Genomic DNA, 19,128 nt, shown 5'->3' with positions numbered 1-19,128 from the left:
AATATTTGTATCACGTAGTACTGGTGTCTGTTCAGTCTGGTGTGCAGTGTACCATACCCAAACCTCACAATGCTCTCGTCCTTGAACTTGTTAATCCAGAAAGAAAGTGCGCCATGGAATATTAAGATGAAAATACTGTGTTGTGTTTTGATGCTAGAATTTTGAAAAGGTCCAAGGGGAGCCTCCTATCAAACCCTGATTGGTTTGATACTATGGAGGTGTGCAGTTCAGATGTAACTGGTCTGATGGAATATGAAGTCTTACCTTTTGGGGTGTTGAGCAATTAACGTATCATACAGATGGCTTAATATTTTTATTTTTTTTTTGCTAATTTTCATTCTTCTCTTAAAAAAGTTGATAGCAGAAGATCTGGATAGCCCTTCCAACGGCCAGATTCATTTTTCCATAGTGAATGGGGATCGAGACAATGAATTTTCAGTTGATCCTGTTTTGGGACTCGTGAAGGTTAAAAAGAAATTGGATCGAGAAAGGGTAAGACACGTGGGACTTCTTAACTTACAATGACTTGCAGATGTGTGTTGATCTCAGCTCTGCTGCTAGCTCACTTTCAAGAAGCTTCTTTTATACTCTGCAGCAATCAGCCTAAGATGCTCCAACAGGTCTTTCTAATGTCATTCCACTTCTTCCCACCCCAGCCTTATCCCCAGTCCTACTTACAAACCAACAGCTCTGCTAGCGTTCCCATCCTGCACCGACACAGCAGCGGAGGCCAGCTCGGGGAGAAAAAGCAACCCTGGGTTTCTCCTGCGGTGCCACCGGCAGCTGTTGCTGTGCTAATGAGCTGCCTCCTCGCTCCTGCGCGTGCAAGCGCACACGTGCAGCCGTGTGTGCAACTGGGCGATTGCAACATCCTCCAGATTGTGGCACCGGGCACCGAGCTGAAACCTCAGCCATTAATTAGCGCTCTGCAAAACATGTCACTGGGGAGGCGATGTTATGAAGTGGCTAGGCTGTACCAAAAGTGAGAGAGTGCTTCATTAAACAGATTCTGCCGCTTTGTTTGCTCACTAGATTATTCGTTCAGGGTGATTTATCACCATTTCACCATAGCTAGCAATTAGCAGCTTTCGGGGGAAAAAAAAACAACAAACAAATACAGTCGCCTGTGCTACTAGCAGGGCAGGAGTGTGCGACATGGCTTCAAAAGTCTTGCAACACATAAAGAAACCCGTGCCTTCTGCCTCTGAGCAATGCCTCTGCAAAACCAGGGAAGCTGATTGCTATGGACTCAGCTGGAAAAACTCCCTACTGCTTAAAACAGTGGCAAATACCCCTTCTGTATTATCACAAAGGCAGGATTAAATTGTCAGTGTTTGGTGGCAGAATGACTTTGCCGCAGACCGCCGAGGACAGGGGAGTAACAATGGCTGTGCACGTTACAAATGTGATGTAATATATTTCTCTTACGTGGCACAGGCTTAATTTCTTAATATGATTTTTTTAAGTGTCCGAGGTGCACTCACGTACATCTGTATTCAGGCGCACACATTCAGCCTCACCGGGGTGTGCATGTTTAACGCCGGTTCTGTTAGATCTGCATTTTCCAAAGTTTCCATCGGTTAAAATAACCTGTGATATTGTCTTTTTCTTTGCCTCCTTGGCACATTTCCTAGACACAGGTGTTCCTGACCCCTTCAGGGAAAATGCTACATGATGCCCCATCTGCTGTAGATCCCCAGAGGCAGTGCTGACTCCCAGATTTCAGTGGTTTAAGGAAACTCGTTACCGGAGCTGTAATCACATAGAAAGCATGAGTTTTGCCATCTACCTTTCTGGGATACACGGAAATGAAAGCAAACACACACAAAATTTGGGAAAGACCCCACAAAACTGTCAATCTTGATTTTTAGCTAGAACTACATATTAAAACTCAAAAGGGGGAAAAAAATCTTTTCATTCTCTGCCTCAGTTTCTTGACTTTACATCATTCAGGATTCTTCCTCCCTCCTCTGCTGCTATGCCCCCACCAAATCACAGTCTTTCTCCTCTCTACATCACCTCGAAAAATGTTTCCTTCAACTTTAGGGTGGTCCCACATCCCAGAAGAGCCCCCTTGTTTCGTAGGCTTAGCCTGTACTCCTCCCTCCTACCCAAAGGGCTTCTATTTTTCAGATGGCTTTGGCTTTCCTCCCACCCTGAAAAAAACCCTTTAATATTACATCGTTCCCTTCTGCAGGGGCATGTTTTTCTCCTCTTCAGGCCCACACCGAGAGGCTGGAGCGGGATGTTTTATCTGTCGCACGTTTTGCCCTTTGCTCGCTCCCCCGTGGAAGGATTCACGGCAGACGTGTCAGCAGCTCTTCCCGTGGAGCGGGGAGCGATATACAGTAAAAAGCAGTCGTAAGACGTAAGGAGGCCGACATACGGACGCAGTGCATAAAACCAAACTGTCATCCATAAGCTGTGCATAGACAGAGCTTTTGCAAATTGTCACATACGCTCACACCTCCGGCACGGGCACATATGTGCGTAGAGGGCCCACGGGTGATGCACTGAGCTGCCCACACCGTGCTGAGTCGTTTATGTCTGTTGCAAACAAGTAGGCTGAAAAAATCCTTGTCTTCTACTGAATGGTGGATGATACCCTGTTGCTACAGAGACTGTTGTCCCTGGTAGTCCCAAATGTTTTCCAGTGTGTTTAAGCCAAGTGCCTGTGAACTTCTTCTTGTTTCTCCATCACCGTGTTAGAAACACTCTGTGTCAAACTGAGGTTGACTCTAATAAGCAATTTATATAATATCCTGGAAACCAACCGTAAGATAAATAGAATCAGGTCACATATCCCAGCTGACACCTAGGAGCGATGAAAATGTTAGCTACAGTAGTAATGGCTGAGTTTGGATATTATCCGTCATTTATTTTTGTCTGCCCTTTTGTTTCAGGAATGCATCATCTGATACAGTTATTTTAATACAGTGAAGCTGTTATGTTTATTGATAGCCTTATAAAACAGAAGTTGGGACACAGTGTGGCAATAAGCAGGATAATGTTATACTAAGGGCAGGGGAGGTAATGAGGCCAAAGAGCTTTCCTTAGAATATGGTAGGTGGTGTGCTGGATGTAAAGAACATGAGTTAAAATTTAGGACTGCTTTCCTGATGATTTAACGTTTCCACCTTTTTGCAGATATCTGGTTATTCATTAGTTATCCAGGCAAGAGACAGCGGCATCCCTCCTTTGTCTTCATCTGTGACGGTCAACGTGGACATTTCCGACGTGAACGATAATAGCCCTGTATTTACTCCAGCTAACTATACAGCTGTAATTCAAGTAAGTGTATCCTGCACATCAAAAACTTCTCTGACTTTTAAAATACAAAAGCATTTGGTTTCAGTTAAGTAGCTTTTGATGATTTATCTGCCAAAGATGCATCAAGTGATTTTATTTAAAGGAAAGTATAAACACGTCTTTCTTAACTCTTGGATAAGTTTCTGTTTGCCGAGGCTCTTGAACCTCAGCATCTGTCACACATTTTACCGTTCATCCCTGTTGCGCCAGAAATTGTACTCTGGCCTCAGAAAGTCTGAGGTGGGATGAGCTCACACTTCTCTGCGCCTTGCACGGGGCGCGAGCCTTAGTGGTTAGTCAGTCCTGACCAGAGACAGGGTCAGGGAGAGCTCAGCGGTCCCTGGAGATGTGGTGGGTACCTCCAGCTCTGCTACCGGTCCATGGGGCGTAAGCGGTGCCAAATAAACGCTGCTTGTGAAATGCCATCTTGGGGAAAGAGCACTCAGTTGAATATTCTCAATAGCGAAACGTGGTATTTTGTGATTGTGATATGTATCCTTTTAATCCTTTTCTTTATACGCTGTGTATATGCGTAAAGGAAAATAAACCAGTGGGCACAAGCATTTTGCAGCTGGTAGTGACAGACAAAGACTCTTTTCACAATGGCCCCCCTTTTACCTTCACCATCCTCACTGGCAATGAAGAGGAGGAGTTTACGCTGGACCCCCACGGCGTCTTGAGATCTGCAGTCATCTTCAAGCACATGGTCGCCACCGAGTATGTGCTCTGCGTGCAGGTATGGCTTGATTTTCGCATCAGCACAGAATCAGAAACCCTCATAGTGGTAGGTCATCCGTACATTGCCTGTATGGCTTGGGTTTAATTGACTGTATTCTATGAGTAAATACTGCGCGGTCCAGTTTACAGGTGCACAGTATGGTGTATTTCCTTTGATGTTCTTAAACCTAATTTCATATAAATATAAATAGGTAGCCAGCCACCTTTCCAATATCCTCCGCATGAAATGGATTTTCTGAACAGCAGCCGTTATGATTTAAGATTTTAATCTTTTTTTTTTTTTCCCCTGTAGCTAAGCGAGGAAAATAAGCAAAAATGCATTATATACATATAAATACACCACAGAACAAGTGACAGAAAAATATTGTTCTAGGAAGGAAAATCACTCCTGCTTTTAAGTCATAAATTTAATCATAAATTTTTGGAAGCCTACCAAGAATTCATGAAATCACATTCCCAAGGTCAACTTAGCTTTTAAAGAATGTGAAAATAAGACATGCAATATAAGTCCAGCTCAAACTTAGCCGTAGAGTCATTGTTGAGGAACTTTGTAACCAGGGTAATTCTGATTACAAAAAAACTGTAAATCCAAAAGTGATTTGTCCACATTTCTCAGGCCTGCCAGGGAAAATGTAGTAGGGTTCGGTAAATATGCAAGTCCAGGGAATGAACTACATTCTTCATTGAATGAACTCTTCATTGAAGTGGGACATGGTTCTACAAGCTACGTCTGAAATGCAGGCTTCCTCCTCTTGCTCTGCTGGCGTTGATTTCTCTAAATACAGTCTGTTTGCTCCTTTATAAGGACATTTAATGCTGTTCATAGCAGTAACATTCTCAGTTAGTTACAATTCAAAAAATAAAAGTTCTGATGCAAATTAACAGTTCAAATCAAAGTCAAGTTTTACAAGTTTGCCATTTAATATTCCAGCAACCTAATTTTTGAGCCTTGTAGGAAAATAAAAAAACCCTTGCCTTTTCATTCTTACCATGCCTTCATCCTAAAATATCCTGTTTTCAGGGCAATTTGCTAGCCAAAGTTCCAACATCGCCAAAATTGGGCATGAGAATTAAATTTAAGCCGCATCCTCTAGCTATATAAATCCAAGTATGTCATATAAATGAAATATTAGACAGACCACAATGCCTGAGACGCACCAACATGTTCAGAAAACCACGCTGTTGGCTTGTGGGGGCCTAATTCCTCCCAGTATTATTTCCTCTAGGGATTTCTGCAGGGAAAACATATTTTGTAGTTTCCTGTTGCGTATAGACCATTGAACTGTTTCTTTCCATTCACATGTGCCAGAGTGCTGCTTTCTCCTTTCCCCCATCAGGTTCCTCCTCTGTGTTAGGTTCATTAAAAAATAATGATAAAACTGAAAAGCAGAATGGGATGTGATCTCTGTGCACATATGTGTGTGTGTGCACATAGACATAAATTTTTTTTTTAACTACTCCACCCAGCCCTTTTGGGAGGGAAGATGAATGATTTTTAGACTGTCTTAGAGATACTAATCCTTCCCTACCCATGTCCATATAACTGTTGCCATCCTGCCTTTTTTTTTCTTGTAAATTTTCCTCCCCATGTCCAAATACAAAGATCTTTGAACGTGCGCTACATCTCTGCCCAGTGGTAGTTTCGTCTTCTGTTCTTCTCTGGAGCAAATAAATGTGCGGAGCAGTATATCTTAATAGTGACTTCAATGAAACATTTTTCTCAGTGCAGGAAAGGACACTGATTCAAGTTTGCACACCTTACTGTCAAGATGGCCTTGGGGTTTTTGTCATACTTGCTCTTTCACTCTCTATAAAAAAGTGCAAATGATGCTATCGTACGTGCTCTGGGTCATACAGTCATCTGTCCAAGTGGAGTGCTGCTTTCATAGTTTATCGTTAGTAACAGCACAAGCACCCTATTTCATTTTTGGAGGGTGATAAATTTTATTTATTTCAACCATGTTTCTTGACTGCTTCAGGTAAATTAGTACAGAGTGCTGTGGAAAAACTCTGAACTCCCTCACATCCACACAAACTAGGCAGGGTCTGAGACACTGTGGAGCACACCAAGTAATGTAGAAACTGATGCTGGTATTTCACTGGGCTTCAGTCTCTTTTCCAGGATAGAAGTGAGCCCAAGCTCCATTTGGTGCAGAATATACCACATTCAGATGGCTCTGTTGTGAAGAGGACAAGTGATAGCTGTGGGATCGTGGGAACATTTCACTTTCAGTAATGAGACATTCTGCTGACACATTTCTCTCTGCAATCCACTTAGATGAGATATCTGTGCTTCCCTAAAGAGTTTGTAAGTTCCACTGCTAGAAATGGCTGAGACGTTTCTTTACATATGTATTTTGCAAATGCATTTGGGAAGTTCTTTTGAGAGGTCTTCAGAATTACTGATGCTGTGAAAATATATATATATAGCAAGAAGTTATGGTTGTTGGCTGTGTTATATGTGTGGATTTTTTTATTTTTTTAAATTGCATTAGGCAAAGGACTCTGGGAAGCCTCAGCAGGTTTCCCACACCTACGTTCAGGTGAGGGTTATTGAAGAAAGCATTCACAAACCGACTGCCATTCCACTGGAGATTTTCATTGTCACCATGGAAGATGATTTTCCTGGGGGAGTCATTGGGAAAATCCACGCCACAGATCAGGATGTGTATGATGTCCTCACATATACGCTAAAATCAGAGCAGAAAAGTTTGTTCAAGGTCAACAGCCATGATGGGAAGATCATTGCCCTTGGAGGGCTCGATAATGGCAAGTACGTCCTGAATGTCTCTGTCAGTGATGGCCGGTTCCAGGTACCCATCGACGTTGTGGTCCACGTTGAGCAATTGCTACAAGAAATGCTGCAGAACACGGTCACCATCCGTTTTGAGAACGTTTCCCCGGAAGACTTTGTGGGCCTTCACATGCACGGGTTCAGGCGTACCTTGCGAAACGCAGTGCTCTCCCAAAAACAAGACAGCCTGCACATCATCAGTATTCAGCCGGTGGCAGGCAGCAATCAGCTTGACATGCTGTTTGCGGTTCAGATGCACAACGGTGGTTTCTATAAGCCTGCCTATTTGATTCAGAAGCTTACCAATGCAAGGAGACACTTGGAAAATGTGATTCGTATTTCTGCTATCTTGGAGAAGAATTGCTCTGGACTGGATTGTCAGGAACAGCACTGTGAGCAAAGTCTATCTATTGATTCACATTCCCTGATGACCTATAGCACGGCACGAATTAGTTTTGTGTGCCCCCGCTTTTACAGGAATGTGCGCTGCATGTGCAATGGTGAGTACCGCTCCCTCTTCCCCTCCCATCTCTACACATTATGCGATAGGATCGTTTTTATTCCTTTGATGCAGATTAGAAGGGGCATTTCAATTCACTCCGTTAAAGCACGACTGGCTGATGTATTGTGGGAATTGATTTCTCAGGCTCAGGAAGAATTGTTCGTGTTTACTGATGTAAATGGAAGTTGATGAACTTTGGCCTTTTACGACAAAGACCGCTTTCCTGGAGGCTCCATAATCAGAGCCATCAACCAACTTCCAGAGGAGGGGAAGGAAGGGGAGAGGAAGGGAGAGGGGAGGGAGGGATGTGGTTTCCCACCCCCTCGGTGCCACCACTGGAATAAACGTGCAGAACAGCCTGGGCTGCAGCGATGCACCATCAGTCTCCGAGGAGAAGGACCCCTGACCTGAGCAGTGCAGGTGGAAAGGCCTTTTCCAGTCCTATTTTTGCAGAGAGGCATGGAAACCAATGAAGTATTTTATTAAGTAACTGCAAGCAAGCACTGTTCCTGACCTTTAGTGCTACAGTAGGTGACAGGGTGAGTTTTTGGCCAGGTTTCAGGCTGTTCCACGTTTTGGCAGAGATTTCACATGGGCATATACGACAAATAGACTTGAGAGCCAGTCTTCTTTACGATTCTGCACTTGGAGTATAAAACCTCAGGCAGTTATAATAATAGTTCTGTTTCTTTTGTTTGCCAGGCTATTTGCTCCTCATTCCACTTCATTTAAGAGTGGAGAAAAAAAGCTGCTGTAAAATCAATACATCTAAGTCTCCCTCATCTTAAGCACACACGCACACAAACACACACACGGAGCAGTACAAGAATTCAGCAGCCCTGTCTCTCGGTAACCAACCTGTGTTTCTGCAGAAGTCAGCAGGACTTTGTGCCTTACCATCTTACCATCGACTTCCGCGGGGATGAAAAATAGGCCTAAATTACATAAAACTTAACCAGAAGTCATTGTCTCCTGCAGCACGTGAATAATAGTGCCATAGAAGCTCCGTTCTGCAAAAATATCAGAATTCTGTATCTGAGGTATTTTCTTGTACGTTCATGAGCAGACTATTTGGTCAATTTTTAAGTAATAGCATTATAAGTTTCAAACAGATGTATCCATTATAACAATAGTCGGCCTTTTGTTACACATGAAAGGCTCAGAAATAAAGGATTTTGACAGGTTTAAAAGGGACAATGCTGCAATATCCTCCAGACGAGTCCAGGAGCCAGTGCAGGAGCACTGTCTGCAAAACACTTCTATATTCTCTAAGTCTCATTTTTGTACCAAGAAATCACAAATCCTCATCTCCATGGGGATAGCGATAGCCCTCGCTGTCAGAAATTGGTTTTCTGGCAGCCAAAATTTTCACTGTTTATAATTTCATTTCGCTACTTATTAAAGTCAATAATGATGTATTATTCCCCTCAGATACTAATAGTAAGTGGATCTGCCTCATAATCCCTAAACTTAGCTCCAAAAAAAAGGGCTTTGCAATGCAGTACGGTTCCGATCCCACAGCTCTCCTTTCCCCCTCCCTGCACAGCAAGTTTGCACTGGAAGCACGATAATTTAGCTGGGATGGCGATTTCCAAATTTTTCTGTCATGTACCAGTCAATCCTCAAAACGTACGGCAGGCTGCCACAAAGGCAGTGTGTTTCTGCAGCCCGTCTGTGGTCCCCAGCCTCTGGAGCGTTCATCACGGCCTGGAAGGCTGCTGGACGGGAACAGTCGCAACAGGCAGCTTGTCCTGGTCCAGCTGGAAAGCTGGATGGATTCCCACAGCTCCCGTTTGAGCCACGATGCGCTGATTTCCCCTGGGTGATCCGCAGGCCTTGGGGTGGTATTGGGCACGTCCAGTCCACCATCCAGCCTGTACCAAAAGCATCCAGAGCTGCTGATTTAAGCATAGCTACCGGAGAGGTGAAAGCCTTGGTGCCTCCCCGTCGCACAGAGATAAGAGATCTTGGTAGGAAGTAAAAAAATCCATGCTTTGCCCTTCTCCACGTTAGTTAATGCTTCAGCCTCTTCTACTGTTTTTAATTAAAGGGGCCACAAGAAATATTGGTATTTAGGTAAACACACAGACACATGCTGTGTTTTATCACATAGGAGGTAAGAGACTTCTGAGGGTATATTAATTAGAGAATGTATGCATAGTTTTGCTTTCATGAAGGCTAAAGACTAGGCCCAGTAAAAGGGTTAGAAAAATGCAAATACTTCTTTGATCAGTAGTTCTTGTACATGCCTATAAAAGCTGCAACTCAGTAAAAAGCGCACAAAATACTACAATAAATTTATGTTGGCTTCTTTAACAAGACAGCATTAGCAAGATATTATTAGTATAATAAAAGCATTATACTTCCTTTGTTACTAGGATAGTTTCATGATCCAGTCTGGTATTAATGGCTTGAATTATGACCAAGCCATTAAAATATTGCATATGTTTCCAGAGATCTGATTCAATTATGACCCAGAAAGCTTGAGTTTGAACCAATTCACTCGGTCTTGAAATATGTATCATACTTGGAGTGTTTTTCCCACTGGCAGATGTCACAGATATGCACAATTTATGCATGCCAGCTGTGCATAACTTACCTAGATTACCTTTGTGAACAAACGGAGTTATCTAACATGAAAATGCAGGGAGACTGTAAAGCAGGCAGTGGGTGAACTTTGGAGGTTCAGCAGCTCAGCTCTGGAAGGGTAAGTTCGAAAGTTCGGGTGCATCAATCTAGGCCTTTAAAATCAATAAAATTGAACTAAAGAGTTTTCCAATAACGGGCCGTCTCCTTAGGTTTCTGTCTCATCTGCTTGTGTTTGTATGAAAAAAATATTGTAACAAACTGGGGTTTGTTTCGGCGTGGCTGTAGGGGCTGTGCAATTGCCAATCTCCCTGCACATGACGTGAGGTATGCAAACATCTGTCAGCGCATGTGGGAAATAAAGATAGGAGGACCGGGATAAATATATTCCTGTAAAAGAGTTCTCATGACATTCTCATTTTTCAGAAGCAAGAATCTACTCCTTATTTTTATTTCTTTTCATGATGCAAAGTAATTCTTTCGTGTTGAGACAAAGATGCAGGGAAGAAGCAGGTTCTGTTGGGACTGTTTTGCTATAGAGTTATTCTGCGTTATGATCTTACAAAAGTGAGGTTACATTAATATGTTTATGGGAGAGGGCTGGATTGAAATAATCTTGACAAATGTAGGTATATATCTACATCTGAGCTGGTGACTCCAGGCCCCATTTGCAGACAGTGGAAAGAATGAGGTATTTTTAATGATGTGATACATCTCTCCCTAGATATCTAAAATCAGTCGGCTGAATCATGCCCTAAAGTTAGATGAGATGAATTCCATTTCAAGTGTTTAATATGGTTCTGGCTTAATAGTTTGAAAGAATTTTTCTAATACACCCAGAAATGTTCAGCAAAAGTGCAGACACTCACATCCACCGTCTTTAATCCAGTGAATAGCAGTCTTGGACCACTTTCTTGTGAAACCAGGCAATTCAGACTTTATGGAGCCACTTCTAGCATTTTGTGCATGTTCTGACAAAAGGAATTCATTGACTGTGCTGATCTGCTATTAATATAGGAGCTAATCTTCAGAGGTGGTTTGTGTCCTCAGCTCCACAGAGCACACGCTGCCTCTTGAAGAGTCCTGGGTGTTTTGCAGGATCGGTCATCAGGAACCCAAATACTATGTGTATAACACCACTTTTCCCGTTTTCAGGAGCACACATGCACTAACGAGCCTTGAGTTGTCCTGGCAAGGTAGCCAGGAAGATTGAAGAAGAAGGTGTCCTGTCTGTGCTTGGGAACAAAGAACTGTACATGAATTTGATAGATTTGTAGTCCTTTTAACATTGCACTTGTATAAGGATTTCTCCTGTGAATATCCCCCATTTCTCCCTGCGAATATCCCCCATTTTAAGGCTCATGCTGAGAATGCACAATCTCGTCTAAAGTGTGGGAGAGCTGAAGTGTCAAGCGGGGACATGATGGTAGAATCGGGGCGAGCGGGAATTGCTATCTGTCACTTAAGGGGTCTTAAGGAACGCTGTGATCAAGGAGAGGTCAAATGTCTCAGTTCTTCTAAAACTGTGAGAAAATCCGATTCACTGGGACGTAACACATGACACAGAGTTTTCCAGGGGCACGTGAGCTAACTGATACCCATGGCTGACTTGCGCAGAAACAAGTTCGTGGTGTCTACACGGCTATGCATACCGTAACCACTGCTTACCATACCTGGTCACCGTGCTCCAAAAATAAAAACAAATTGCAGCTCATAAGTTGACGGTCTTCCCCTTCCCACTAAACTAATTATTAGATTGTTTAAAAGTAACAGTCTAGAGTTTGCTTTACGTGCTTCCTGTGACTCTGGTCTTCAGGAGCCACCTTTCAAGCTTTCTTCCGCAAGCGAGAGAAACAGACTCTTTTTTAATATTCACACAGCTTGAGGAGAATGGGTTTACAGAAAAACGCCAAGTATCACAAAGCTCAAGTTAAAATTGTTGAAGCACTCAATTTTTAAGATTTATTTACATTCCTGGAAGTGATCCTTCGTTGGAGGGACAGGAATTAAATAAATGTCTCATTTTGCAATGGAAGAGTGTTTTCTTCCTCAGTGTAGTAGGAAGTAGGGAGTAGTAGGGAGATTGTAATACGTTTACCTTCTTTTAGAGAATTAAACTGACGGTCATCTGTCAAAATCAAGGGGGTCTATTCCACCTTTTCCTGCCATGCACTGGTTGATGCTAGCTCGTGTGTCTCCATGCTACTTTGTCGAGAACAGCTTTATTAATACTAATGTGAGTTTCCAGGGAGTGCTGTGGATTGTCTGGACTTGCCTACAGAAAAGAAAAAGATCAATTCAAATCCGTATTTCTTGAATCTCTTATTGGATGGTAAATAGACTGCTCTTTGGAGTGGAAATGCAGCATTAGAATAATTTTGTTTAAACTCAGGCTGTAAATCTTTGATGTGGACAACGCAACCTTGAACAATTTCACAATTTTGCTCCGCATAGTGGTGAAATCAGCCTGAAAATGTGTGTTAGGTCGGGCAATGCAATAATGCAGATTTGTAGCTTATGTACTTATAACCATACAGAGAGGCATAAAGCAGTGCTTCTCCCGAGTCTGAATATTTTAAAAATTTTGTGACAGCTGTGAAATCCTGCTGCAGCAGGATGAATAAAAAGTTGATTTGCTTGTAGTTTACCATAAGAACCATTCTTGGCCTGCCGGGCTAAGCAGTTCTTTAGTATATCTCCACAGTTGCACTAAATATGTTAGATCCTTTCCATATATTTTTTGACTGCAGAAAGATGCCTCTGAAGTATAAATCAGAGTTTGAATCAGCTAAAAAAACTGGCAGAGGTGGATAACAAAGTAAGCTATTGCTTTATTGCTTCACATCAAAGCTACAGTCATAGGTTGGAGGATGTGAAAATTTGCAGAGCCACACTTGGAAATCTCCGTGCCCCTTTCCGCTGCACGCTGACGAGCTGTGGGGCCCTTGTCCAAAGACTTGCCTGTCAGCCGCGCACAGGCTCTCTTGAGTTACAGCCTCACAAAAGGTTTAACTGTGTTGGGAGAGGAGAGAGACTCTGCGTAGAGCAGAATGCTGCATTCGTGTCACATAAGAATGAATTAAAATAGCCAAAAGATCCAAGCAGAAAATACAAGGCAGCCTATAGAATAACCACCTGTTATAATTTCAGAAATAATTGTTACTTGCCATTGAATTCAAAAAATGAGGGCTTTTTTCTAAAAAAACCCCAAGCTATAGAAAACTTCATAGTCTCTGTTAAATTCTGCAGACCTTACCTGTAAATAGAATATAGTTCTGCGGTGCAGAACCCTATTAAATGACATTTGTTTCTTGATTCTATAAGACTTAAAGTGTGACTGTATATTGCAGCTGTTACTCCTGTTAATGTTACCTACTAAAGCGATTATTAAAGATTGCCATGCATCATTTTCTAACAGTGCTACAGGCAGTACTGTAAATCGTTTACTGCAGAGACCTCTCAAACAAATGTTTGACAAAGGAGGGAGGATGTTAAAGATTAAATTGACTGTGCTGTACATCAAGCAAGACATTTACAGTCATTGCCGTATTTGTAGTCAGCCCATGTCCACTTTGAAACCTACAGTAGTAATTTTTCTTTTTCCAGAAAATACAGTGCCAGGTAGTTTCAGCTCTGCTTACTATGAGCCCTTCTTGGCTTGTACTGAAGTGTGAGAGCAGTGAGATCCTTTCTTTCATTACTTTCAGAGATACACTGTATGACAGGTTGATTTCTCCCTTTATAAATTGGAAATAAAATACAGATGCTCAAGAAATAAAGTAGTTTTTTAATATGATAAGGGTCCCGCAATAAACAAGAACTGCCAATATTCCGAAAGTGATGGGCAGGAAGGTGCTGACATTTTATTGTTAAAATCATCACCTGCATGTATTAAGTAAATGAATTTGATGAGCAAAACAATAGACGCCTGCCCATTCCCAGCAACGGGCTCTCCCTCTGTTCAAGCTCTGGCTGCAAATCACCAGAAGCAAGGGCAGGAGTGCCTTTTTTTTCCTGCACTTAAAGGCTACTTTCATAGCAGCCGCGCACAGATGTCCAAAGGTAGAAGCTGACCCTGCATCTACCATGTTCCCTAGCCCAAGCAAGAAAAGGCTAACTCTTCTGGAAGTCATATATTCCTGAGAATTCATACGTTAAGCAGCAATAGTTGTATCGTGTTTTGCGTTATTGCAGGCAGTGGTTGCAAATCTTTTATGATTAGGACAATCAGAACAGATTTATTTAGACACTCTTAGAAGTTATATATATGTTTTAGCCAAACCCCGTGCAATGCAAGAAGTTCCTTTGACATTGACAGGCTTTAAAGTAAGTCCTTGACATGCTCAGCCTGCTAGATGTTAAGGATTTCAAAGATTTTGAAGAACCTCAATGTAATTGTGTTGCATGAGTATTTTAAGCAAATTTAAAACTCAGTATTCATCTGTCTCTTCAGATTACTTCCCTTATGAAGTTAGTAGTAGTTCTGAATTCACCTATTCTTGGGCAAGATTAGATTCCGTACTAATTAAAGATTTTTAGGAAAGAGTTGCTACTAGCATTCAAAACAATTTTATCTAACTTGTGTTCTTCCTCAAATCAAAAGGACATGATTTTTTTGGCCCTATTTATAATCATAAATTGCAACTGGCTATTTAGAATATTAAGCTGCTTCTTTCTCTGATTCTGTAAAGTCAAGAAATACAGTCAACTTATTTTTGATTTTCAAAATTTCTTCACTTTGAGTTCTTACTGTCCAGAGCAAGTAAGCCACTTCTTTTTCTCTTTTTTTTTTTTTTTTTATTTTTTATTTTTCCCTGGACATAGGCAGTTCCAGATGCAATGGGACTTGTGTAGTCACAATCAGAAGAAAGGAGGATAGGTTTTGGCAGCCTGGGCAATGTGCACAATAGGATGTGAGGTCTCAGAAATGTCAGGAGGAACACAGGGACGGGGAAGTCTGCCTGTGCCATACGATCAGGCTGGCAGCACCTCCTGTGCAGTATGAGGGTGAAAAGTCCAGCCGTCACTCTGTAGCCCAGGAATGGCTTTTTCTTATTTCGTCTCCCAGGGAACTCTACCCCCTTAAATCTGCTTAAATCGGTGTGCTGGGGCAAAAGGAGTGCGTAGCTTCAAGTCATTTGTTTTCTCCTATCTCGAAATCCCCTGCGCAGGAGGCTTTGTGAGAAAATGACTGCCCTGAGAGTCACAACACCAATTAAAAACCAGTTACTGCTCATAATAGTTGGGTTTTATAATATGTTGCCCCGGGTTTTAGAGCAGCCTTTGAAGAAGAACCATAATGCTTTTTCTACGTACTTGTCCAAAGAACGTCTTTGCTGTGAAGGGTTTTTTTGTTGTTGTTATTATTATTAGACCATTCTTTGCTTGTACTGAAGTGTGAGATCAATTACTGTCTTTCATTACTCTTGTATTGCTGAAGATCATGCTTTACGCTGCATCCCTGACAGTATTTTAACGTGTTGCAGGAGAACGCTGCCCTGGGTCTAACGATCCCTGCCTGGAGAAGCCATGTCCAGGGGACATGCAGTGTGTGGGGTATGAAGCTAACCGGAGACCGTTCATCTGCCAGTGCCCACCAGGAAAGCTTGGCGAATGCTCAGGTGCATGTCATGATGGTAGAGGGGGATATACTTGAACAACAAAGTGCTTTTATTCTCATTTTGTGGGTAGGGGTGCCACTGAAGTCATGAGAAGATGTACTGCTTAACCCTTCTCAGCACTGGCACATCTCTTTATAAGCCCTGTACAATATTCGGCTGTGGGGCTGTATGAAGACCATGATCCAGTTTCCATTGGGAAATTCCCACTGACTTGGTTGAATCCCAGGTCAGTAAAACAGGCTGCTGAGAAGACAGGACTTTTCCTAGAGACTGTTATGCCAGATGTTTTCCTGCCATGGGCAAAGCTCTATAATTAACTCTTCTGCTTACGATTTAGAATACCAAAATTCCAGTCTTTATTATTGAAAACACTACACCATCCCAAGAAGAAAGCTTGAGAACGTTTTTTAGTTCTCTGTAGCTGTGCTGTTCCCTGGGATACAAAGAGCCTGGTGGAAAGCTGGTGACGTGGAGCTTTCCGTTGACTTCAGTGAATCCAGGGCTGCATGGCAGAGGACATGTGCTGTTTCCCTGGTGACAACACAGCACATACTGAGCTTTATCACTGTGGTCCTGGGCAGCGGTTGAAGGAACTGATTGCAAGGGTTTGACTGGCATCTGCCCATGCTTGACTTTATGCCCATAACTCAACAGCCTGATGTACTGGCATGGTCATCTTTGACACCCTCTGTTATCAATGAGGCAACATAGGTGTCCCAGGGGTGTATAACACTAAAAATGATGAATACTTGGAGAAACCTCTCTTTTTTACAAGTATGGAGAAAAAGAGCTTTCCTCCACCCCCTGAAAAATAATTTCCAAAAAAAATACAGTATGTTTTTGTAGTAGGTGCCAGCTTTTTTTCCCATCCAAGCAGTGGTTTATTTATTTCTTCCTAGACATTCTCATTAGCTCTACAAATTCTTTAATTAACTTGACAGTTGAGGAATTATTTCATGTGTCACTAAAAGAACATGTGTCTTTTCAAAATGGTTATTTCAGGCCACACTTCCCTTAGCTTTGCTGGGAATAGCTACATTAAATACCGGGTTTCTGAAAATAGCAAGAAAGAGGAATTCAAGTTGGCTCTCCGTCTGCGAACCCTGCAAAGCAATGGGATTATAATGTACACCAGAGCGAATCCCTGTATAATTCTGAAGGTAATTAAAATAACTTATCTTTTCCGCAGTTGTTTTTCTTGATTATATGTTTTCTGCTGGCTCTTGATTTGGGGAATGCTGTTCTCATTTCAGCTGTAGATTGAGAAGATGAAGCCTGATCTCTTTCATGCTAACAGGGAAAAACAACAATTTCTACAACGGTAGCAACAACAACAATCAAAAAAGCAGCTTGTTAGTGGTACTTTACTTGGAAAATGCTCCATTGGGTGCTGTTCATTATAAGAACATTATGTGTATCTGCATGCAGGAGCCAATCTGCATGAGATGTAAGATTTGGCCATTTATATGACCATATTGTCAAAACGATGCGTGCTGAAATAGCTCTACTTCCCCTGTGTCCGTGCCTGTGGTTAGAGGATATGCCCTCACTGCTGTCGAGTTAATTCCAGAAACCAGCTGCTTAGAACGCGTGTCCTACAGAATGTGAAGATTTCTTCACTCTGTGAATTAAGATTATTTGTTGAGAGAGGCATGGGGTAGGTGGAGATTGATATCCAATCAATATTTAATTGATAAACTCGCCATGCATTTTCATTCTTTGTTGGGTTTCCGTGGAATGGCAAATATCTACTGGATGGAAAGGGAGTGCTAGGCTTATCCAGGAGCCTGCATGTACTGTATTTCTGACAGAGCCTCTAAGGTACAAAATGAAGCCATTGACTTCTGTAACTCGGCCATGTCCCAGCAGTGGGAGAAATGGCACAGAGCCTTTTGTGTCTGTATTTGCAATCTTTAGAGTCCTTTTGGCTGAATGCTTAAGTAATGTTAAAATGGTGAGATGAGTTATTAATGGGCAACAAACAATTTTATAGCTGTTAGACTGAGATATTTCACGAGCAGGAGTACTGTCTGTCATTCACTGGGGACTCTCAGCATTTTTCAGATTTGTACAAGACAATTAAGCTCTGCTTTGAGACACGTAGAAATGCACAGTTTGAACTCTCCGGTACACTCTTTGTTCAAAAAATCCAAAACAAAACTGCAGGCTTGAAGACCTTCTTTGAAGTCTTCCTGGTGGTTGCTTTTAGCATATATCAGTAGGGAATGTTTGCAATTTTGTAGTTTTGAAAAACGCTTGGGAAAAAAGAATGGCCCTAGTAAAAGGTGCCACTTGAAAACAATAGGAGATGATACAGAGGCAGATTGAAATGGAGTTAGAATTACGACAGGAGAATTTGTTTTCTTAGAGTTTAATATATAAATCTGTCATGATTAAGGAGTCCTGTGTGTCAGGTCATAGACAACCAAGTGGATATTCTCCAGTTGAAGCTGGGAAATTTTGCCACCAAAAGAGAAAAATTCATGTGATTACAAAAAACAAGTAAGAGCCCCCCCTCATTGCGGTCGCCTGTGTTGGGATTTTAGTTGCGGGGATTAGGAATTAACGTGTTTTCAGTCACCACTTCACACAATCACCTAACCATTTTTGTCTGAAAAATACTGGAAGGAAAAAATAATACTTGAAGGAGCAGTGACAGGACCTGCGAGTACTCTGCTCCAATCTCAGAAGCCAGCCTCCAGGTCATGGTCTTTTTTGCTTCCTACCTCTAAGAAAGGATTTCCAGCTATGAACCCTTCTAATGCAGCATTTAGTAGACAGCTTCAGATGCAGCTTCTGCCTAACGTGTCCCATGAGAGAGGTTCAGGGTAGCGTATGGATGCAAGGGCTCCACTTTCTCCCATGCATTGAGCAGGGAAGGACACAGGGAATTCCCTTCATGGAGACTCATGCTTGGATTTTAGGTAGGGTAGGATTTGCCGTCCTAGTGGGTACATCCTTTTCCCAGGTCTGGCCCTTGGCTTCTGTAAGCATAGGGTTTAAAGAGAAGTAAAGAATTACGTTTGGTATGGGGTTTTTGAGAAATGGCATCATTTAAAAGATCAGGGATTTATTTGTGAAGGTCATTTAGCAGAGGAACATCAGACTAAGGTCTCACAAAAGTGCTCTATGGCAGGCAAATGGCATTATGCTCAAGGGATGTAGCCAGAGCAGGTCTCTTGAGGGACAGCAGCTGACTCATGAACTGGACTTTGGGGGTCCCGAACTCGGATGCTTTCAAGCAAGTTACCCTTAGACTTCCTAAGCATTATTTTTTTCATTTGTAAATCAGAGGTAAGGCCTTTATAGATTTTTTTTTTTTTTAACCAGGTATATATGTTGTGAGATAGAGAAGCGCTCAGAAATGAGGCCATTAAGTAGATTAATTAGAGGTCTATAAATGTGAAGTTGTTATCATTTGAGCATTGCTTTCAATTAAATTAAACATGAGGAGAAGCTTTCCAAATAGAGGATAAAGGATGGGATCCTGTGCTCTTTTGAGCACTCTGGCATCACTCCAGCAAAGCACTTAATCACTTGCTTAACTTCCTGTATTTGAAGGCAATTGGAACTACTCA

General features: G+C 42.1%; 1 protein-coding gene across 10 annotated transcripts in view; it reads left to right on the top strand.

Moving 5' to 3' along the window:
* Positions 1-19,128, top strand: part of FAT3 (FAT atypical cadherin 3) — a 427,575-nt gene that overhangs the window by 375,903 nt on the left and 32,544 nt on the right. For 9 of the 10 annotated variants that reach the window (XM_074571548.1, XM_074571528.1, XM_074571541.1 and 6 more), the window contains 6 exons: positions 355-492; positions 3,148-3,291; positions 3,848-4,045; positions 6,543-7,341; positions 15,416-15,550; positions 16,553-16,710. In XM_074571548.1, coding sequence (XP_074427649.1) covers positions 355-492; positions 3,148-3,291; positions 3,848-4,045; positions 6,543-7,341; positions 15,416-15,550; positions 16,553-16,710 — 1,572 coding nt within the window. Of the gene's footprint in view, positions 1-354; positions 493-3,147; positions 3,292-3,847; positions 4,046-6,542; positions 7,342-15,415; positions 15,551-16,552; positions 16,711-19,128 lie in introns of those variants that run through there. The other variant, XR_012585081.1, reaches the window with a different exon arrangement.

This window comes from Larus michahellis, chromosome 1 (assembly GCF_964199755.1).
Source record: "Larus michahellis chromosome 1, bLarMic1.1, whole genome shotgun sequence".
Classification (NCBI taxonomy): Eukaryota; Metazoa; Chordata; class Aves; order Charadriiformes; family Laridae; genus Larus; species Larus michahellis.
Note: the sequence above shows the minus strand (reverse complement) of the source record. Positions and strands in the feature narration are given on the sequence as shown.